Here is a 24,323-nt window from a genome sequence, read left to right on the forward strand (position 1 = left end):
ATGTGTATGATGAATTTAAAACAACTGGATCTTTAATGCATCAGAAACGTATCCGCCAAAGAAAAGTTACTAACGAGGAAATGGTAATTGGTACTCTCGCCACTGTGGTTCGAGATCCTTGTGTTAGTTTGCGTCAAATCGCAAGGGAATCTGGCATGAGCCAGAGTAGTGTTGTTCGTGTTCTGCATCACCATAAATATCATCCTCACCATATAAGTCTTCACCAACAAATTAACTGGTACAGACTGTATGCATCGCAATGAATTCTGCCGATGGGCTCAATTTCATATTCAGAGGGATGACACATTTATTAATTTGATTTTATATAATGACGAGGCTACATTCATGAACCATGGAAATGTTAGTTTGCATAAAATGCAATATTGGGCAACTGAAAATCCATATTGGCTGCATCAAGTTGCACACCAAAAACTGTGCTTGGTGAATGTATGGTGTGGGATTCTGGTGGACTGAATTATAGGCCCCTATTTCATCAAAGGAAATATTAATGGTAGGTAGTACACCACATTCTTGGAAGAAATACCTTTAGGAACAAGGAACAGAATGTGGCATCAACACGATGGGTGTCCGACACATTTTTCACTGATAGCTAGAAATGAGTTTCAGATATAATTCCCAAATCATTGGATTGGATGCGGAGGAGATGAGTCGTGGCCGGCTCGTTCGCCAGACTTGATGCCTCTGGATTTTTTCTTGTGGGGATTTGTAAAAGACATCGTTTATAAAGACGTTCCAACTACATCTGAAGATATGCGAGAGAGAATTGTCAGAGCTTGTGCTTCGATAAGTGCCGTTGCGATAAGGAATATCACTCAGTCCATGATAAGAAGATTGCAGCACTGCATTGATACCAATGGTTCATACTTCGAACACCTTCTGTAGGTGGATGTTCATGCCACCTTTGTGACCTTCGTTGACCTTCAGAAACCTTCCTGTTACACATCATGGATTTGTCTCGATATCCACTATCAGAAAATGAGTGCCAAATTATAGCAACCCCCCCCCCCCCCCCAAAAAAAAAAAGGGGGGGGGGTTGACCTTTGTATCTCTGAAACATACCCACCTAGCAACAAAAAACCTGCGTCATGCTATGGCCCCCGTTGTCCCATGCAACTTTTGTCCCAAAAACTTTTCAACTCCTGCCATACTTTCAGAGTTATTCTTGGTGGCAATAGTTAGTGACCCACCCTGTATATATCAGTACACTCTCAAATGCTGATTTCAGTGGTAGTCTTAACTTATATAGATGCATTTTCATTCACAATTTTATATAGATGCATTTTCATTCACAATTTTATATAGATGCATTTTCATTCACAATTTTTTTCTGTTCAGTACTGTACTACAGTATCCACCATCTGTGTATTGTTTATCACTGTTTCAGCAAATAAAAAATGTAGGCTTATATATGTATTTTATCATCAAAATGTTTAAGAATAAGAACTTATGTCCTAAATAAGTTAATTACTTATTGCAGAAATGTAATCACTGTTTTCTCATGCATTAACATCATCCTTTCTAGTAGTGTTCATGTTACCTTACTCACCATCTGGCAGGGCCCTGTTTTGTACGGGTATCTTACTCTTACTCTGATCTGAAACTTCTCAGAGTGGGGTGTTGAAGACTTACAATAATCTGCCTGTAACCAACAATCTCACCATGGTAGTCAATCATTTTTTGTAAAACTTTAGACAAATGAAGGGGCAATTCATAAGCCAGCCTGTACTTAATTTACAATTAGTTGCAACACAGATTGTGGCAAAACTTAATGTCCCAGAAAAAGATGACAAAATGCTTTCTTCTTTACACTGGTCAGACAAAACATTATGGCCACAGACCTTCTATAGACATAAACCCATTCAGGTGATAGCAGCATCACCTAGCAAGGAACGCCTGCTAGTCAGACACTAGCACAGTGCCTGTATTATCAGTGAGTGTGTTGTCCGTGTGTAGAATGGGGAAGGTGCGCAATCTGTCTGAGTTTGACTAAGGGCAGATTCTGGTGGCCCGGAGGCTCGGCACAAGCATTTTGGAAACTGCATGACTTGTTGGGTGTTTGAGGGGTGCTGTGGCGAGTGTCTTTAGCAAAACCAAGGTGAAATCATGTCAAGTCCTCATGGGGTTGGGTGGCCACCCGTCATTACTGATGTCAGACATTGCAGATTGGGCAGGCTGCTAGGACAGGTGTGAACTGCGGTGGAACTAATGTCAGACTTTAATGATGGACTGAGTGCAAGTGTGTGTGAATGCACAGTGCACCGGACACTTCTAACGTCAGGCCACCACAGTCAACGACCCGTGCCTGTGCCAATCTTAACACTACACCGTCGATAACTATCACTGCAATGGGAACATGACAATTGGCTCTGGATGTTGGCACAGTGGTAGAGTGTTGCATGGTCGGATGAATCCCAATACCTTCATCATCATGCTGATGGCAGGGCACGAATCCATTGTTTCTAGGGGAACAGCTCCTTGACGTCTGTGCTGCAGTACGGGGCAAGCTGGTGGTGGCCCCATTATGCTCTGGGGAAATTGCTGGGAACCATTGACCCAGTGGAACTCATGCAAGGCATCATGATAGCCAAGGAGTATTGAACACTAGTTACAGACCACATACATCCCATCATGACGATCATGTTTCCCCAAGGCCAGGAGTGTGATGGAGTGGTTAAAGGAACACAGTGATGGGTTCCAATAGATGTTCTGGCCCCCAACTCATGAGATCTGATCCCAAGTCAACGCATCTGGGATGTGATTGAATATCGCGTCCAATATCATCATCTCCTTCCCAGGAATTTATGGGAATTAGGTGGCTTGTGTGTGCAGATGTGTTGCAAACTCCCTCCAGCGACCTACCAAGGCCTCAGTGTCGCCACTGTTTTCTGTGTTAAAGGTGGACATACCGGCTATTAGGTAGGAGGTTGTTATGTTCTGGATGATAAGTGTACATATGTGGATGTGATCACGATAGTCCTCTTCCTGACTCCTAGATGCCCTTATGAAAAGGATTGCGATATTAATCCTTCTGTATGAAAATCTGTGGTACCCTGGAAATAATAGCTTGCTATGAAGTGCACATAAGCTATTCCCTGAGATTACTGGAGTAACTAAGGCTCTGTTGGTTTTGTGGAAGCAATCTGAATGAGTGTGAGAACCACCTTGTTCATATAACTGAAAGCCAGAATTCTCTAATTATTGACCAGGAAACATACCAGCTATTAGGTAGGAGGCTGTAATGTTCTGGATGGTCAGTGTACATATGTGGATGTGATCACGATAGTCCTCTTCCTGACTCCTAGATAATTTTATCCATTTGTCACTTGTCTATGACTGCTATTAATTATTATAAATGAAATTCACCCCTGTCAGAATGTCCTTTGTTAAAGGCTACTTGTTTAGTAATATTAATCCTCATCTTTAGGCATCTGGTAATGCAACTACATTATTGGACTATTGAACCATAAAGTAAATTAAATTAGTTGAGATTCAAAGTAATATCTGAACAGTGAAACAGTTTTCATCAAATCATAACTCACTTGACCATGGACAGTTAACAATAACTTGGCATAGAGTGTGTTACCAGTCTCCACTTATGGGCTGTGGTATCTGTACAGAAAAATGACAAGTATTACTTTTCAAGCTACTATGTGTTAAAAATGTAGGAATGAGCAACTTTTAACAGAAACTCCCAGACATACAAGATCATCCTTAATTTTCCTCATCCATTTAATAATTTCCTTTGTATTGCTGTATATTATGTGTAGTACTAGAAAAGAAAATTTTGTTCTTCCTTTGTGTGTTCTTATTGGGCTTAAAGTGCCATTACTGCACTGTTAGGCTGAGATTTGTGTTACACTTCGTCTTCCATTTCATGAACTCAAATTTTATTTCAGTTTCTCTCCTTTTTTTATTATAAATGTATGCATAGTTTACATACTAGGCTTCTAATACCTAGTACTATATTAATTCAGGGTGATTACTCTTCTGTAAGATCTGAAATTCTCAGGGAGTTATATTTTACCTGAAAAAAATTAGGGAAATCGCAGGGAATTTCAGGAATTGCATAAAATCTCAGGGAATTCTGTGTTTTTAACCTAGCATTGAACTTGAATTTTATACCATTTTATAAACTACAAATTTTTAAATACTGATAACTCAAAATATATTAGTTATGTGAATATTATTCCATATAAATTATCAACGTTTAAAAAAAATGTTTAAACTACTGCTTATGGGTGGTGTATAGCTCAAGTGAGAGGAAAGAAAAGTAATTATTGTGGTATGCTCTCGCCACCCCCCTCCGCTTCCCACCAGTCATCATTAATGTATCAGGAGATTCTTGACACAGTCTTCCTCCCTGCACCTGTAATTGTGAGGGATTATTTTTTTCCTGAGTGTGAGTAGCAGCCTTGCAATAGTAATGAATTTTTGTCACATTAATCTGTGAGCTGTATATTTCGATTAAAATAACTTTGTGATTGATGGATGTCAGTTTGCGGAGCAGAGTTGCTAGCTTGTATACAACAGGCCATGTGCTTATGAGATCAATACTTGCACTTGCATTCCAAAAAAGTGCCTACCAACTGTTGTGACATAGTGGGGAGGGCAGAGGTGGTAGGTGTAGCATGGGGACAGTGATGCTTATGATACTATACTCACACTTTTAAAGCAGTGAAATGACCATTCAGTCACACACATCTTGAAGTTACAAACTATCTAAATAAGTGGAAAAATTGGAAGATGCGAACACAACTGAATTTTTGGTAATACACTATACCATTAACCAAAGCCCACCAGTTATATATGAATCCCTGTCACTATCATCCTTGTGGTCACTATCATTGTCAGAATTTAATGAACTGATAAGTTGTTCAGTGTTATTTGTCCTACACATTCATCTCCCGTGCTTTCATTATTATTTGCTTTGTGTGTTTCCCAACATTACAACAATATGATGACTTAAATATGGTTTATAGCATTCTTTCCTAACCTTTCACTTCTGCCAGCATACAGTTTCTATTGTCCCTTGCCGCATAACCATTAAAATTGATCCCATATGAGTTCAATGAAATTGAAATGGCAGTGATATGGTGGCTGGTGGCTATTTGATTCACCCTTTCTGCAGTTGCCTGGTATGAGAATGTTTTTATGTTGTAATAGTCAGTCAAGAATGTATTTTTTTTCCAAAAGCTGCTGTAGGCACCTTATTGTAGATAGTTGAATGGTATGTTGCATTGTCCCTAACTGTTACTGAAGGTTTTTTTAAGTTTCTCACACTGAATCCTTTAACCACACTAAAATTTGTCTCCATGCATTTCTTCGTGGTAATCAGCAGCTTTTTCTATTTGAATTCCCAATTTTTTATATTATTTCATGTAGAAATAAACTCAACACTCAATTTTAATAATTATTAAAGTAATAAAAGATTAATAATATCTAAAATGAGGGACATTGCTTTTATGATCACATTTTTACAAGAATATAGTCTTCTTACAGAAAAATAACAAGTAAGCCTAAAAAAAGACAAAAGAGTAAGAAAATATAAAACACGTTCCACTGTGTATTTGAACACACTACTCTTCTGTTTCCACTTCAGTGCTTTATTCTTATCGTGATGTGTCACGCAGACCATTTGTCTCATTTAATCTTGTTAGATTACACTGTTACTGGAAAGTAAATGCAGGTGTGACTGATCTGAGAAATTACATAAGAAATAGAAACACAAACACACAACTGAAACCGGCATAGTATGGAAGAATAGCTTTGATTATGGTGTGGAGAGACAGATGGTGACTATGTAAATTATAGTTACTCCACATTGTAATGAGACATGATCCTTCTTCCACCCTTAAAAACAAATTTAGTATGAGAGCTATATTTCATATACAATAACATTTGATGTAAATGTAAAGTACCGAACCACATTTTTGCTACATATTCTCCTAATTAAGTGCTGTAGATTTCTCAATTGCAGAACAACATAATAATTATAGATCTATAATGGAAATATAACCCATTCATTATCACACTACAATATAGACTGTAATGTGCGAAAGAATTAGAATTTTTAACAAAATACCTTCTTCATGATCACCTGATAAAGGTTGTGACTCTGATATTGTAGTGTCCTTCCTGTCAGCCCCTCTTGACCTCTGTGACCAGCCATGCCTGGCCCTCTCCCACCCACTATGACAGCTGTCAAGGCTCTGCTGCTTGTACCTGCAGAACAGACAACACAGCAAGCATGTCGAGTCCAAGAAACAACTGCGATTGACTGATGCACAGCTCTGACTGATCATCTCTCTGAAATACCAAACGCAAAGCTATTTTAATTGAAGTATAGTTTCTGAATCTTTGATACTGACATTCAGCTTTAAATAGTGAAAATATGAGATCTGAATGGGAAGCAGGAGAAAAAAATTTCGGGCAAGATGAAAAATAGGCTAAGAAAAAGACTGTTTTAACCTGTGTCCATAAACATAAATGCCCCAATGGTAATTATTACTGTAGGTCTGAAGTTCCACCTATTTTTGCAAAACTCATTCGCTTCTCAGTTTCCTTCCTCAAACATGTTGCAGCACGTATGTGTGTTTCATTAATGGGTCCTTATTTTTATTGCATGTTGTAGTTGCTAATTTGTTTGGTTTGAAAAACACATTGATTCCTTTTCTTGAGTTGTGAGTTGCCTATCATGGTCATCATCCCCTTCCCTTTCCCCAGTTATTATACTTCTTCGTGTGCGTATGCTCGTCATGTGAAAACAAAGACCCAAAAACTTTTCTTTAAGCTCCAGAACCAAACTTTCTTCAGTAATTAATGATAAAGCAAAAGAGAGTCTACATCACTGCAAATTGAGACTCCACTATTGAAGAAATGTTAAATCTGATGGTAATGCAACATTTGTTGAAAATGTAGTCTAACACACTGCAATACTAACCTGTGGGAGAAAGAATACAAGGAAATATAAATCAATAAAAATGAAAGAGGAGCAAAAGGAAGAAAGAGAAAGGTATCAGCCAAATACATAATAATATTTTTTCTTCTATATGTCTGTTTGTTCTTGGCACAACTCTCAAGAGTCTTAAGTGACACCTTCTACATTGTTTCTCTCAGCCTCTTTTCGTCTTTGACGTGATAGATAAATTTTTATTACTTAGTAGAGAGCTGACAATGGTTTACCATTTTTGAGATCATTTTATTTGCTGGTACATTTATAAATTTTGTATTATTTTTAAAATTATGTTTGATGTTACCGTATCTTCAAACAGATGTGTGGACAACTGCACTGGAGAGACAATTATATTCAAAGAATTGGTAATTTAATAATATAGTTAGGCAAAAGGAAATCATCTATTTACTGGTTGGTCTGGTGAAACAACTGGGCCAAGGCTGATTGAAATATGATGAATCTCTGGCCTTTGCAAGCACCAGCTCCTTTATCAACAGCCAAAGGTACAACAGGAGAAGGGAAAGATTTAGATGACACCTAGAGGTGGAATGTTAAACATGTCCTCAGACACCTTGATAAAAGTGAGACCCAAGACTCAGAGTTGGGAGTCAGAAATAACAATGAGCCATAGCAATGAAGATTCATATCTGCTTCCCAACCAATGAACTGTGGATTATGGTTGTTGCATTCCACTGCCAGTTCAGTTCCAGTTACATATCCTGTTTGTGTCTTGGGAACTAATGGGTTTGAGTGCCTTTTTCCTGGTTTTGTTATAAACAATATTCATCTAAAACTTTGCCCTTCTTCTTTCTTTCCTTTAGCTCTCAACAAAGGAGCCAATGGTTGTGAATGCTTGAGACTGATTATGTTTTGTTTGTCTTAGATTTTGTCATCCCTGCCTGAATTTTTGAAATCTAGGGTACTGGTAAGTAGTTGCTTTTATTCTAACTCTTATACAATTAATTGGTGTTGGAATTACATCTTTTGTCTTTATATTATAATTTTCATCAGTCCCATGCAGTGATGAAAGTATTTTGTTGCCGTATTATCAAATATATTTAGTATTTTGTAGTCGACACTCGAATCAACAGAGTGTCCATGAATATTTTTCTGACTTTACCAAGTTCGAGATATAAATAAAATAAATGAAAAGTAAAATGTGCAGAGAGAAAGAGAGAGATAGACTGACGACTGACTCAATATAATGACCAGCATTAAAGAAACACATTAAGCATTAGAGAGATTAGACAAGATGAGATTTTTTGCAAATAAATAAGTTTCTGTTCCTTGGGCTTGTATATCATTTATATTAATTTCAGTTATCCTTACAGTTTCCTGATACAAAATAGGGGGCATAGGAGGTGGGAAATACCTATTTTTGAGTGGCATACTTACTTTTGAATGGTTGATAATAGAACAATTTACTCTAGTCTTAGAAACAGAGTACTATTTTCTGTAATATAATAGTAATTGTTGCTCTTAGGTGTATTTATTTGCTGGGTATCAGCCTGTTCTAGATCTAATGACACATTAGTGACAGTCAGTAGCATCATGTGATATTAAATACCAATATATGCACTTAATTACTGTATCACAAGGCTTGGTCTCAGTAATTTCTATTGCAGCAATAATTTCACTGTATGCTGTGGCATAAGATGATCAGTTTTTTGTCTTTTAAATCTTTGTTATTATCCCCTACTTGCTATCAAGCAATATCTCTTTGGAGGAGGATATGGTTTTATACCTAAAATCGTGCTACTAATTATACTTTTGTCCAACATAACATAATTATTGACATCTTCATTCCTTTGCGGCATACCTGAATCCTGTGTCACCCTCAAAATTTGTAGCGTACATTTTACCCTATGTTGTGTGCCTCATTGAAAGTAACCTTGGACAAACATTTATGCTCCTGAAACCTGTCACTGCAATTGTGAATAATCTACATGTTCATTGACATTTTACTACAGAGCATTTACACATGTGAAATGAGTCACTAAAATACTTGTTTTCTAGATTTTCTCCTCTTAAAATGAACAGGAACAGTCTTCTCTAAAATGGATACTGTATGAGCTGTGAGCACTAGCTCATATTCAATACCAGGAAACAAATGTCTTCTACTGCCAGCTGCTTGCTTTTCAGATACTGTGAGGAGCTAATGTGGACCAAAACAAGAAAAAATTCTTAAGCAAACATGGGATCTAAAAGGTGTGCCTTAAGATCTGTGAGCATGTGATCAGTAGAGATGTGTTTCACAGTAGCAAATACAAACAACTGCTTATAGCTCTTGGAGGTATGTGCTTTAGAGCACACGTTTAATGGACCTTTTTCTTGTGTTGTTTCATACTACCACCTCTCCAAATATGAAAAGCAAAGAGCATGCAGTAGAAGAGATTTATTTCATAGTGTCAAAGATGTAGTGCTTTATTTTTCATTGCATTCAAGCAGCTACAATCAAGAATACATTTTTTAACTTTTCTGACAAAAATGTGTGGCAAACTGTGACCCATAAGTGGATTTTGACCTTTCTCAAGCATTCCCTTTAACTGGCGAGGTATGACCATTAGTACAGCATTGTCTGTGATAGGCAAATATGTGACTTCCAGTCCCCAGTTCACTGCACATTTTAATTTACTAGACTTGCAATGGTAACCTACAACACCATAGAATGGAGGTATTCTTCTACAACAAAGTTTCATCTGAGGTTCCCAGAGGGGAAAAATGTTGTATAGGAGAAGCCTTTGATGCTTTCAAATGTTTATAATGTTTATAAGGTATAGAAATAATATAGACATGATTCATTCTTGAATCCTCTTCATATTTGGGGTGGTCATGAAATATTGGCAGTACAGAGAATGGAAGTAATTATTTTGTGACTCATTAAACTAATCTCATTCACTGTGGATGAAAAGGATGTTCCAGCATTGTGTGAACTATGTGAACAGTGACTGATGATTCGGTGTAGTTAGATAGTATTATGAAAGCATACACTGAAGACATTGGCTGTTAAAAAATTTCGTATCAAATCTCTGAAACTGATTGAAACTTGTACAATCATAACAACCTGTAACACAAAAAATATTTCAGCAGGTTGTGCCACACAGCATGTAGACACTTATAAAATATTACCATCATCACCTTTTATAAGAAAAATCTGTATTATTGCTACAGTTTTGATTATTCACAACTCATTATCAGGCACAGGAAGTTTTTCAGTCATGGTATTTTTGTGGATACATACATGACATTCAGCCTTTCTTTCTGTAATGTCAAAAATGCAAATTCAGCATAAGAACCTAGTATGGAAATTCTGACCAATGTTCAGAAAATTCAGTGTTGTCTATAATATAATCGCATGATGCTTCCAACATCTGTATTATTGTGAAGCATTGGGACACATCACGATAAGTTCTTGTGGTTCAGATGGGGCTGAACGCCATGTATCTATCCATGCAAATACTGTGATTGAAAAACTTTTGTGAGTCGTGCTTGGGTAGCTCAGTTGGTAGGGCACTTACCTGTGAAAGGCAAAGGTCCTGGGTTTGAGACTCAGTCTGGCGCACAGTTTTAATCTGCCTGGAATTCCATGTAAGTACACACTCTGCTGTAGAGTAAAAAATTCATTCTGAAAACATCCCCTAGGCTGTGACCAAGCCATGTCCCTGCAATTTCCTTTCCTCCAAACAGAAACTTTTGTCAACTATGGTAGGTAAGAGATGAGGTACGTGAGGAAATAAAACTGTGAGATTAAGTTGTGTTCAGGTGTCTCAGTTGCCATAGTTGAGGTGGTCTAAGAAGATCCTTAAGAGCTTACAGCACTGTTGACAGCTTTCAGCTGTGAACCTCTAATGGTTGCAGGCAAAAACAATAGCCATCTATTGGGCTCTGATAATACTGAGGCATTGCCATATGATATTTATCAAATTACATTGCTTTTTTCATTGAGGTAGTCCCGTAAAACTGCCATGCCCATCTCACTGGAACTGTCAGGGATCAACTTATGCCATGTCAGCTGTAGAGCACTTCCTCATGAAAGACAAAGGTGTCCTGTTCCAGTTCCAGCCCAATGTACAGCGTTAAACTGCCAGGTAGTTTCGTATAAGTGCACACACCCCTGAAGAGTGAAAAATTCATTGCTGATGTCCATTTTTGTTTTATTGAATTCAGTTTTTTATGTTTCACCTTGATCTTGATAATGGAGCATATTATATATTAAATATTAGTTAATTATCTAAGTAATTTTACAACCTGTTGTGTAGTCATAAAGGTTTTTATTTTTCCATTTCTTGATATCATCTAGAACTGATACAAGTGGGTAATATTCATGTGTCTTAGGTCAGTTCAGCACTAAAACAGAGTTAAGTAAAATGAAAAATTTGCTTTTATTTGGTGAAGTACTTTTAGTTTTTATGTGTGTCACATTCATCAGTTGATTAGAAACCACAATTTTGAGCACAATTGACATATTCAGCTTTAAATGGCACATTGAGACACTGTTTTCTTGATGTATGTTAATTATTAATGCTGCATGAAGTGCACAAGCTTCTGGTGATTCTGTGCTGTTTGTTCAAACAACACAAAAAATAAAGAAATAAAAGCTCTGTGGAGAGGCAGTATAGCTTTTGTGGTTTCTGCCCAATTCTTTGGTTGCTCTGTAATGGCGTACTTAATCTTCACATTTAATAGCACTGAAAAATTGAGTGCAAAAACATTTGCATGCTGATACTGTTAAATTTGTATGTCATGTGATAAATTAATCTTTCTACTGCTAATGATTTAAAGTTGTGAATTATTTGAGATGAGATTATACAATACTTCAAAGCAAAACAAAGAATAATAGATCAGTACTCAACATGAAATTTCAAATGCTGAACACAACATACAGACAGAGCTAGTGACAATTTTAACTTTGAAGTGAAAAGACACCAAACGAATAAAGTTTTGGAATGACAAGAAGTATCACAAGTGTCAAAGCTTTCCATTTATATTTTTTTGGACATATATTTGGACCTAACCCCCCCCCCCCCCCCCCCCAACAAACATCTAATGATAAGAATTCTGTGTGTTGTTGATGTATCATGTAGTTCTTGTAAAAATTCTTGTGGTTCTGGCACCATATAAAGCTTGCAATATGCGATAATGTTGATAGTGTTATCTTCTATTATTTATGATTGCCAGGTATGCTATTTTTTTTTAATTGTATACCACTTTTGACAGGATATAAGCAAGTTAATGCAGGATACTGTTTGTTTTAAAATTTCAGACCACAGAACATTTTGCAATGTAATTGTTGTTAATGTGATATCCTTGGTTTCATTAATAAATTTAATGTCCATATTTATATCCATTTTGATTCCACATTATTTGTTCTTACATTACTCTCATCACCTGTGTTACTGATATCCCAATATACTACTTACAGTCCACATGTATTTTGCTTTTTTTCTGAAATAACTGCATCTGCTTTGTGGCAGTTTTCAATGGTTTTATTTTTCATTTTGTTCTTGGGACATTGAACAATAAACCAAAGAAATCACTTAATTTTTGTCTGAGGACGGTAGCAGTTTTCTATGTGTGCTCACTTAAAATTGTTTACACACACATTATTTTTCCTTTTCTTCTTTCATTTACGAATATATTTATTTATTTAAGTCAGTTTTTAGTACTTCTCCTGTACAAAAATACAGAATAGTATAAACAAAAAATACAGCATTATTTTAAAGTATAATAAATTTCCATTTGTAGAGTGCAACATGAGTCGGGATGGATTGCTACTCACTATACAGAGGAAGCATTGTGCAATAGACAAGCATGTTTAAAAGTAGGCTTGTAGGTTATTTTAAGGTATTGGACTAATTCCTCCATCAGGTGTAGTCATATATGTGACTGCATCTGACTAAAGACATTTTCTGATAGCCTAATAATACCTTACGGTCTGATTTTAAATGTACCTATCTGCTGCATAACACCTTCTGTGCATGGTGAGTACAGTCTATTCTGATTCATGTTGTTGTTATTAAATCCCAAATCTTCTACTGTTCAGCTTTTAGATTTTTTTGTAGGACATCAAGCAGAAAAAGTGGAAGAAGGGAAAATACAAAACAAGAATAGTGACTCAAAACACTGTGCTATGAGAAACATCCCACATAGGTTGTAAGATTGACTTTCCTTACTACTTGTCGGAATCATCTATGATAATCCTTGGTTGTAAGTCACTATTCATTTCCTTTTCAATATTTTACTCTTTCCCTTTCTTTTATGTTCCTCTTTAAAAATCTCATTGTCTTCTGTGAGCAAAAGAAAATGGAAATTATTTTCCTTTTCTTTTTTACAACAGTAAATATTCTGGAGTAAAAAAAAGGGGGAAGTTCAAGTTTCTTTTTCTTTTTAACATTAGCAAATTTTCAATTTTTTATGTAAATGCCCTTCCACTGCCATTAAAGTGAGTTAAAATATTTCAGTGTTAACTGATGACAGGAACATATTAATCATATTTGTAAATGAAAAGCATAAAAAATGTGCTTGTTCTTCACTAATAATTTATATAGGTATACTGTTTTCAGCTTAGAAAGCAATCATTAGACAATAACTGGTAATTGTCATCAGAGAGAATACAGTACTGATGACAGTCGGTTTTTGACTGATGATGGTTTTGTAAGTCAAAATCCAGTTAACTAAATAAATTAACACTGTAGAGCATGCAGTTTTTGTGCTTTTCATTTGTAAATGCAGCATTTTCAATTATTCGTTTGCAGATTATATGGTTTGTGGAGTATTCATGCATAAAAAAAGTCCAATATTTTTGGTTTTCTGATGTTAATTGGCATGTAAGTATCAACGAAGCAAGTTAAATGGAATTTGCAAAATAGGTGATGGAGAAATGAAAGAATGTTGTGTTGACATTAAAACAAAAATTAGAATTTGATGAATTACATGCTGCTCTTTTGCAGTGGTTTAGCTCTACTAGCAGAAGCCGCTATTGTTTCAGATGTGATGTGTGCTGAAATGACTAAATTTTTTCATGAAGCTGTAGGGTTAGAGGGAAAATTTACTGCTTCATCTGGATGGCTAACCACATCCAAATAACATCGTAGGATTTGTGCACTTACTGTGCAAAGAAAGAGTGGCTTAGTTCAAATGTTGTAGCACCTGGTTCCTTTTGGGAAGAGTTCCAGAAATATGTGGAAGATGAGAATTATACAGCCAATGGACTGATGCATAATTACACTGGTAAAATGGCACTAACTGACTGGCCTAAGGGAATGTTAGCTGATGAGGATGATTTCATGACGTTTGGAAGAAATTGGCTATTATGAATGCCATACATAGAATTTCTTATATCTGGCAGGAAGTCAAGCCACATATACTAGATTGATTACACTAGATTGATCACAGAGGAAAAATCTTCGAAATATAGAAGAAAGTGATTTTCCAGGTTTCAGTGATGAAGAAATAAAACTACACAGATAATGAATCTAGCAAAGTGTTTAAATGGTTTTGAAGGCGTCAATGGAGAACACGTGAATGAGGGGCTAAAGATCGATATTTGTGAACCTGGCTTCCAGTACATGAGTGATGCTAAAACAATGAAGAGGGCTGTGATTGTAATAGTGTGGATGAAGACTGTGACCTTGTTATTCATTGTACTCCAGTAAAATGTGTTGTCTTATAGCTTATACTGGCCAGGTGGGGTTTCAATACAATGGCATAACTGCTGCAAGAAAAATTTGAAAAAGCTGAGTGAATAAATGTCAACTCCTCTCAGAAGGAGATCAATATCACAGACTATTTTAAGAAATAAGCAGAGCTACAGATCCTATGCACAGACATGGAATAAACTTTTAAACAAAGAATATATGTTTGAAAATGTCCTGATTACTCGAGATGTTCGATTATTTGTGTGTCTCCTTTCCCACATCCCAAACAATTGGGAGTGTGCTATACATAGTTGTTCATCTTAGTAGTGACAGAAGGATCAGTTAAGACACATTAATCATGAGCCCAAACTGAACCACATCAGGCACAGCCTAAATGTTAGCTGAATAGACCTTTTCAGAATACTACCCAGTTAGTACCAAAACACACATTACTGGCCATATACTGAATTAAACTCATTATGTAAACAATTTTGGGAATTTGTTCAAATTATCTGGTCATGTATATTTCAAGAACTTAAAACTCCTGTTACAGCATGACAAGTAACTATGTTTGTTGTAAATAGGTATCTATTTTTACCCAGTGTAGACAACTATTATTCTTACCAACTGTCCTTACAAATTTATGTTGATGATTTATATCTAATATTTCTGGTGGCAAATGTTTGTTACATTTGTGTATACTTTGACACATTCTACATCTTTTTAGGGTCACCTTCAGGATAATGTGTATGAGTCATGATGAATGAAAGAGTGGATGAATGAATGAATGAATTAATTAATTAGTGATTGCTTTACTACCTCGCCATATTCTGTGAAATTGAGAAAGCTTATTATCAATTTAGGAGAAGATAGATTGCTACTTACCATAAAGAAGACATGTTAAATTGCAGTCAGGCACAATTAAAAGGCACAGAAAGCTTTTGGCCACAGCCTTCATCAGCAAAAGAGAAACATACACCATTCGTACACATAAGCAAGCAAGTTGGCGGTCATCTGTGCATGAGGTGTGCTTGCTTGTGTGTGTGAATGGTGTGTGTTTCTCTTTTGGTGTCAAAGGCTGTGGCAGAAAGCTTTATGTATCTTTTAATTGTGCTTGTCTGCAACTCAGTTTATCTTCTTTGTGGTAAGTATCAATCTGTCTTTTCCTACATAGTTGATATTCCTACTTGGAGTTTCCATTGTTTGCGAGAGCTTATTATGTTGTACACAATTTGTATGTCCAGAAGTACTGAGGTATCAGTTATCATGTGTCTCAAATCCGCCAATAGGGCTTTACTTGGTATTATTGCAGTGTTTAATCCATAGGAAGAGATTCTCTATAAGATTTGACACATAGAAAGCACTTTTTTTCCATTTTTCCTGAATGATGGTGTGTAGTTGTTGCTATGTTTCTGGATGAACTAATTTACCACACCTTTAATGTTGTATTTCATTCCAAAGATGTTTCTTGGTGTCCATATAGGGTCTTTGAGAAGGTCAGTTCTGAGTATCAGCTTGAGTTTCTAAAAGCCAGAGTGCAATAGTCTTTACTTTGTTGTCAGGTTTACTGACAGGCTAATACAGAAAATGTGTAATTCCAAAATGTTATTGTAACCAAGGAAGTGTGTTCTTGTCAGTGATGTATTTGTAAACATCTAATTCATTTCTCCTTCTTCTAAAACTAATGGCCTACACCCAAACTAGGAAAATTACTCCCAGAACAACCAGCCATTGCACTGCATATATGATTTTTGTCGTGCATCTGCTGATGAAGCAATAGTAGTTTCTGAAGGTAAATAAATCTGTATTTTTTTAGATTATTTTGAACTCACATGTCTGTGTTGACCATATATAGGAAGAAAATTTAAATCCACCAGTCATTGTTTAATGGAATTTATCTCTTTATTCAAGCCATTATTGGTTGATATGTTATGCCCAGCTACAGATTATATGTTAAGCACTACATGTTGTTAGCACCTTGTCACCTGCTGTTGCACTGTGTTTTAGTTTTGTATGTAGAATTTCTTATTGTGTTGTACAATATTTTATATACAGAATGGCTTGACCATCAAATATATTCATTTCACATACACTTATTGTGTCTTTCACTCAGTTTTAAGATACGTAAGCCATGGTCATGTGCTTTACAAGTGCTGTAACAGTATGTGTGTACCTTAAAATTATGATAGGATAATTTTGAAGTGAAGTGCTCTCATGTGAAAGATGCAAATGGAGCAGGTGAAGGATATCATTACATGTTACCTCATGGCCAAGCAAGCCTTGTCATTAAATACCATACAGTACAACAAAGGGCTCAGAGTTAAAACCCAGAACACATTTCACCACTGTACTATTGGTGCTAACATCATGCAGTGCTTAATATGTGCATATAGTCATCTGGAGGTGGACATATAAGTTTGAAACTAAGTATTGCTTTGGAGGAGGAAGACAGAGAGAGAGAGAGAAGTAAACCTTTTAAAATGGGGACTGCTAACTCTTAATTGTCTCCTAATATATTATGTATACTTTTAATATCTTCTACATTTAATACACTTCATTCTCTGTACATTTAGCTTTAGCAATTTCAGTTGCTTAGTTGTAAGTGTAATGTTAAAGATTTTACTCTCTTACTTAGCGAAACTGAAACAAGAAATGTCTTATGTATTTCCTGTATTGTGTATGCCAACTACTTGAGTACTCGGTGTTCTGTTTATTCCAGTCTTCCATCAGTCCACCTTGACCTTATCCCTCTCTGTCAAATGTGTCCTTACCCATCTCTCCGTATATATTCTCCATCCCCTCTCTCTGTCCACTGCCTCCATTCCCACTCTCTCGCCTCTCCTCCTGCCCCTCTCTCTGGCCATCTCCTTCTACTACTCTCTCTGGCCATCTCCTCCTACCCCTCTCTCTGTCAATCTCCTCCTGCCTGTCTCACTGTCCATCCCCTCCTGCCCGTCTCTTTGTCCATCTCCTCCTGCCTGTCTCTCTGTCCACCTGTTCCTCTCCTCTCTCTCTGTCCATCTCCTTGTACCCCTCTCTCTTTCTATCTGTCCCTCTCCCCTCTCTCTGTCCATTCCTTGTACCCCTCTCTCTTTCTATCTGTCCCTCTCCCCTCTCTCTCCACCGAGCGAGGTGGCGCAGTGGTTAGCACACTGGACTCGCATTCGGGAGGACGATGGTTCAATCCCGTCTCCGGCCATCCTGATTTAGGTTTTCCGTGATTTCCCTAAATCGCTTCAGACAAATGCCGGGATGCTTCCTTTGAAAGGGCACGGTCGATTTCCTTCCCCATCCTTCCCATACCTGAGCTTGCGCTCCGTCTCTAATGACCTCATTGTTGACGGGACGTTAAACACTAAACTCCTCCTCCTCCTCTCCCCTCTCTCTGTCCATCTTCCTGTCTCCCCCTCTGTACATCTGCTCCTTCCTCCTCTATCCATCTCCTTCTCACCCATCTAATTTCATCTCCTCCTCATCCGTCTCTTTGTCCATATCCTCCTCCCCCGTCTCTCTCTTGTCCATATTGCCCTCTCCCGATCGCTTGTCCATCTTCTCCTCTCCCTCTCATTGTCCATCTCTTTCTCCATCTCCTCCTTCGCATCTCCTTGTCCATCCCCTCCCCCCTCCTGCTGTTCATCTCCTCTTCCCCCCTCTTGCTGTTTATCTCCTCTCCCCCCATATGTGTACCAAATTTGGTTGAAATGGTTCAAGGGGTTTCGGATGAATTTTCTACCCAGGACTTTGCCCACATCAACGCGTCAGATATATGTCACATATATTTGACATATTTCACATGTATTTGTACACATATTTCACCTGTATCTCAAGCAAATTTTGCCCTGCAGTTGCATTTCCACACAGCTCAAATTTTTATGGTGTCATATGTCCTGAAGTATATATTTGTACAATGATATGTTTTTGTAGATACAGTCAATGACATATTTGGATACACTCTGTGAAATGTGTTGTGAATAGAGTTAGTAGTAAAGAAGCAATAAATTAAAATGTCGTGCATGATATGCCAATTTTTCACTCATCTCAATATTTGCTGATGTATCTCATGAACTATGTGTCATACAATGATATGTTTTTGTACATACATTCAGTGGAATATGTAGGTACTGTCGGCAAAATGTGTTGTGAATAGAGTAAGTAGCAAAGAAGTTTTTTCTTTTCATCATTCTGTGGGGGTTGTCAGTGAGAAAAAATTTCATAAAGGTTTGAACTTGTGTAAAGTTTGTTTGCAAGTCACTAAGTGCTCTCATTCATAAATACTGAATGAATAAAATATGGATATTCATGCACCATTTGCTATATTGCATTTTCATCCCCACACCTTTGACCGAGCGAGGTGGCGCAGTGGTTAGCACACTGGACTCACATTCGGGAGGGCAACAGTTCAATCCCGCATCTGAACATCCTGATTTAGGTTTTCTATGATTTCCCTATATCACTCCAAGCAAATGCCGGGATGCTTCCTTTGAAAGGGCACGGCTGACTTCCTTCCCCATCCTTCCCTAATCTGATGACACCGATGACCTCGCTGTTTGGTCTCTTCCCCCAAAACAACCTAATGTAACCCACACCTTTGACAGGTATGTGGTTCTTATCCTTACAGCAATTATCTCCAGACACTAAGTCATATATGTACCAAGTTTAGTTGAAATCGATCCTGTGGTTTAGGAAGAGATGAGGAACATATACGTACATACATTTATACATACATGTCTTATAATGTACTGTATATGAATTATGAGCACATCAGTAATGTGTAAATTCACCCATATGGTCATGTGACATAAAGAAACCAATCCGAAAACACAAAATGATTATGGGGTCAGTCACCAGACTGTGAATGTTGAATGGAGGGAAATGACGAGATTTATTAGTGTTTGATGTATGGGGAGATCCAGTCAGATGGTGTCTTAGCTTGGAAACTGCTCCACTTGTACAAAATTTGGAAACTTCTGTAATTAAAATATGGGTATATCTAGGTTGGTGTCATCAGCCAAACACATGAGCACAGCAGTGGAGGACAGTGAAGGTTATCCCTGAGGACTACATATGTTACAGCCTACCTTACAAGCTGTGCAGTAGATGCCCTCTGTGTCACAGTCTTCATCCAGATGTATCAGCAAAACCAAATTGCCTGGTGTAGCTTGCATGCAAATGTAATAATGACTGATAACTGTGTCTGTATATGTGTGGATGGATATGTGTGTGTGTGCGAGTGTATACCCGTCCTTTTTTCCCCCCTAAGGTAAGTCTTTCCGCTCCCGGGATTGGAATGACTCCTTACCCTCTCCCTTAAAACCCACATCCTTTCGTCTTTCCCTCTCCTTCCCTCTTTCCTGATGAGGCAACAGTTTGTTGCGAAAGCTTGAATTTTGTGTGTATGTTTGTGTTTGTTTGTGTGTCTGTCGACCTGCCAGCACTTTCATTTGGTAAGTCACATCATCTTTGTTTTTTTATATATATATATATATATATATATATATATATATATATATATATATATATATATATATATATATTTTTTTTTTTTCGGTGAGGTAGGGGACTTATTGTGCATGGTGTGCAGAATACTGCCTTACAGTAGTGTTGTATGGAGCATGGTTACTTGGGAAGATCTTAAATGCTGGTACCAGTTGAGTTCCACTTTCTCTTTGTGGGTTGGTGCTCATGCACAATCTGCCTTGAAGTGGTCTCCTGTGATCAACAGTTCCTACAAATTATGCCTTAAGGGTTTGGGGAGAATGCAACACAACTGTGTGCTGCGATTTTGGAGGCAGTTGGAAAGACTATGTTGATACAGACAGTAAACAACTATCTGCATACAATTAATTTGCCCTTGAGGCACCCATTGTGAGCAAGAGTACGATACATGACAAAGGTGAGCTGGTGAGCAAAGGGATGTCTGAAATGAAACCTGGTGTAGTCATATCAGGTTCTCTTCATTTGTGAGTGTAGGATTTGTCTGACATCTAATGATCATCATAGAAAAGAGTTAAGGCAGCACACATTTCAGGTGTACACAGTCTCATGGGTTCAGCACTAAGGTGTGTCAGTCATGGTTTGAGCTGGTACCATGTAATAATGACAGACATCCTTGTTCACTATCAAGGGCAACGTAGGGGATGTGCAGTATTGGAACAGGATTTTCTGATCTATTGTCTAGGCCAATATTTCAGTGACAGGTTTGTGTTCCTAGATGATGGTCAGTGGAACCAGCTATATGAACCCATTTGAACATGTTTGAGATGAAATGAAACCTGCATTGTATTGTTGCAGGAACCCTTCTCATCCAATAAATGAACTTTGTAGTGTCGCCATTGAAGAGTGGGGCAGGTCCAAACTAACATTTTGGAATCACATAGTGTATAGCATACCGATGGCAGTTCATGCACGGGGTGGTGGAATGTGATAGTTAGCATCACCAAACAACAGATTTTGATTTTACAGTTATGTAGTTTTGAACAGACTGCAATTATTTTGGTTACTATTTTATTTTTTAGTTTTAGAAGGTTTATTCTTTTATTCCCTGCTCTTCTTGAATCTAAGCCCACATATGTTCGTAGATATGGAAGTGGTGCAGACTTGCTTTAAGCAGTTTACATCTGGTGGTCATTCTGCAGTAGTAGGTTTTAAAATAGACATATATTCCTGTTTGTTCCTGATCTCACAGCTGGGAGATCATTCAAACCATCTTTTTTGCCACCATTACTAAGAAATGAAATTTTTATTTCCCTTTCGGTTGGCTTTTCATCTAGCAGATGTTGTAGGTTTCCTTATTAATGCCAGTGTTTCATAATTATTTCATAAAGCAAAGCAGCTCTCATCTTTAAAACTGGAACAGTGCTAATGTATTAATTCTCTTTCAAAAGGATTAGGATTGAAATACGCATCTGACCATCCTGACTAGAGTTTTCACCTGAGTTTCCAGTCGTATCCCCGAGCTGCCAATGTGAATGCTGAGGTTGTTCCTTTCAAAAGAGCATAACCAACTACCTGCCACTTCATTGTCCAATCTGATCCAAGTTTGTACATTTTAAAGTAAAGGTAAATTTTAGGCCTCTCCTTTCAAAAATATCATCTGTTTTGCAGTATCATAACACAGCCTGACTACTAGACAAATCTGCCCTGCCTACAAAGTCATTGATCTCCACCAGCAACAAAAATAGGCTGTGATGGAGCTTCAGTACTAATGGAAGCAAATTGATGAGCTCTAGGGCATGTGTGTTAATGGCTGTGTGAATGCACCCATTAGTTTGTGAATTTGGAATAGTTTCCCTTGAATTTATTTGTCTCCTAATAATTTTATTTTTTAAAAATTATTTAATGCAATTTTTACCAAATATTATCATTTAAATTCATTATGAAGGTATTAAATTGTGTTCTCTTTCTTTGAAATGAGGGAAAAAATTTTGCCCTACAAATTTTCAGACAAGTGTGTTTGTTTCAGTAATTCAGTTTTCAGCTTTGAAAATTCCTTATTTAATAAGGAAAGGTTGTTATTTCTGGATCAACGTTATTTTATGGTATAAACTGTGCAGTTGAACATCAGAAAATGTAGCTATTTATACTTCAACCCCTTCAACTCCACGGTGACTGGCACCTGATGTAGCCAGTTTTGTTTTCCACACCAATGTCAAGCGTCATTCGACATGTTTCTTCATAGCTCTCACAAGCTCCGTTCTGGAATCTCTCAGTACTAGGCATCAGTGCTGTATAATACTGCCATCTAGGGAAGCCTGTTTTAACTCAGTGTCAAACTCTAGCATTTATGTTGAGAGAGGTTGTAATTAATAACGTTCAAGTTAGTAGGCGTGAAATGGCTAGTTCTTCATCCACAGTACATTCTGAGGAAGAGATTGTAGAGCTTTTAGATGTATGTCTAAGTGAAAATGAGAGAGGCAATGCTTTTTATGATGGCAGTGATTCATTTGTAAACATTTCAAGTTAAATGACAATGGACACAAGACACTCTGAAGAGTTTTAAAAACGTATCACACAGTGAGAAGTTTTGTATTGTAATGCTTATGTAAATATATTTGAATGAAAGTGCACTTTTTGTTTTAATACATATGCTGATTGTTCGTCAGTGGCCTCATTGTTTCCACAAAGAGACTTATGCAATTGGCTATGGTGTGCTCGCCACTGCTACAGCAGCAATTTAAATAAAAGTGCATGGAGACACCCTGTATGTGCGTTATGGAATGCAATGGGTTAAGTTTAATGGAGGCTGCTGCATATAAGAACAAAAGTTTTTATTTACCCCTGGTGGTTCTTATTAGAGCAGGTTCTTATCTTAGTTAATTTCTCTGATGCTACAATTTCAACACTGCTACAGCAGTTGGGTAACACTTGCTTTAAATTTTAAACATGTATCATTTCTGCAAACATTACAGAACGCTGTAAATACAACTGCCAGTTATTAGTTAATAATATGTTAGGTCATTAACCAGAAAAAGGAGACAGTTGTTAAATCCTAAAATTTAAAATATTAAATAACTCCTGTTTGAAATTTAATGCTAGAGCACATATATGAAGTATTTTGAGTAACTGATTTGCAATGAAATATATAAAAAAAGTATATGAATTTCACTGTAATTTTCATAAAAGGTAGCCACAAGTGACACTCTTCAGAACTGGAGAAAATCAAAGAAAATAAAATGACTCAAGATGGTGCAGAGATTAAAGCAGGAAATGGGAAAAATTAATAAGGAAAGTAGAAAGAATAAAGACTACAACCATAAAGATGTTGATAGAGATAGCTGATGAAGAAAAATCTTCTAGTGGACAGTGAGAATGATAATCATCTTTTTCTTTTTGGTGGGAAGTAATTTCGCTATTAAATATGATAGTAAGGGTTATATTTGGGTGGTTGCTACAAAAAAGAGCTATCAGATGCAAACTTCCAAAAATCAATACTTCAAGTGTAGATCTAACAGTCACCTATTGTGTGACCGGCATTCATTTCCTGTTGTTAATTGAAGGTGGTGCTTTGCAAAACAGTTATGAATGTTCTTTTGTCTGAAACTCCAACATTTCAGCACACATCTTTAATTTAAATTTATCAATAATGTGTCCAAGTTTGTGTTGTAAAGGTGTCACTTACAGTTTTAATTGTTTTTCTTTAAAATTAAAAGCCGGAGGAAACTTGTTATTTAGGTGTTACATAGAACTCCCTCCTGAAGCTTCATTTCTTCTTACCGGATTATGTGGCTCTATCGTATTTCATTATTTTGTCGATTGCTTTATATTTCCAGATACTTTCTCTTAGGTAGTATTCAGCCCCTAACTTCAGTAAGTTTCCATGACTCCTTGTAGGAAATAGTTGTTCCATTCTATTTGGTACACTTTCTTTTTTAGTTTACCAGTATTGAGAAAAGCTTCATTTATTTTCCTGTTCCACATCTTATATCAGACCTCTTTAGTAAGTCTAGTTTTGATAAATCGTGCAACATAGTATAAGAGATAAGTATATTTTTGGTTGTTTTAATCAAGCATCATGTAAGTATTTGATATTTTGTTTTTGCTAGTGGAGCTCATTATTTGATATTTTTTGTGTTCTTAATAACAGATCTAATTGTTGGGAAAGAACACAATTTCAGCAATGTTGGACAGCTCAGCAAATCATAAAATTATTTTTGAAATTGTTAATTATCCAATAAAATCACACAAAATTACAATTTTAAATTAATGATTTCTTT

At 36.8% G+C, this 24,323-nt stretch overlaps 1 protein-coding gene across 4 annotated transcripts in view; it reads left to right on the forward strand.

The window, feature by feature from the left end:
* LOC126483988 (GATOR complex protein WDR59) overlaps positions 1 to 24,323 on the forward strand; it is a 292,472-nt gene that overhangs the window by 181,729 nt on the left and 86,420 nt on the right. For 2 of the 4 annotated variants that reach the window (XM_050107289.1, XM_050107291.1), the window contains exon 18: positions 7,857 to 7,898. The exons of the other annotated variants lie outside the window; for them this stretch is intronic. In XM_050107289.1, coding sequence (XP_049963246.1) covers positions 7,857 to 7,898 — 42 coding nt within the window. The remainder of the gene's footprint in view (positions 1 to 7,856; positions 7,899 to 24,323) is intronic. 4 annotated transcript variants of the gene reach the window in all.

This window comes from Schistocerca serialis, chromosome 6 (genome assembly GCF_023864345.2).
Source record: "Schistocerca serialis cubense isolate TAMUIC-IGC-003099 chromosome 6, iqSchSeri2.2, whole genome shotgun sequence".
Taxonomy (NCBI): domain Eukaryota; kingdom Metazoa; phylum Arthropoda; class Insecta; order Orthoptera; family Acrididae; genus Schistocerca; species Schistocerca serialis.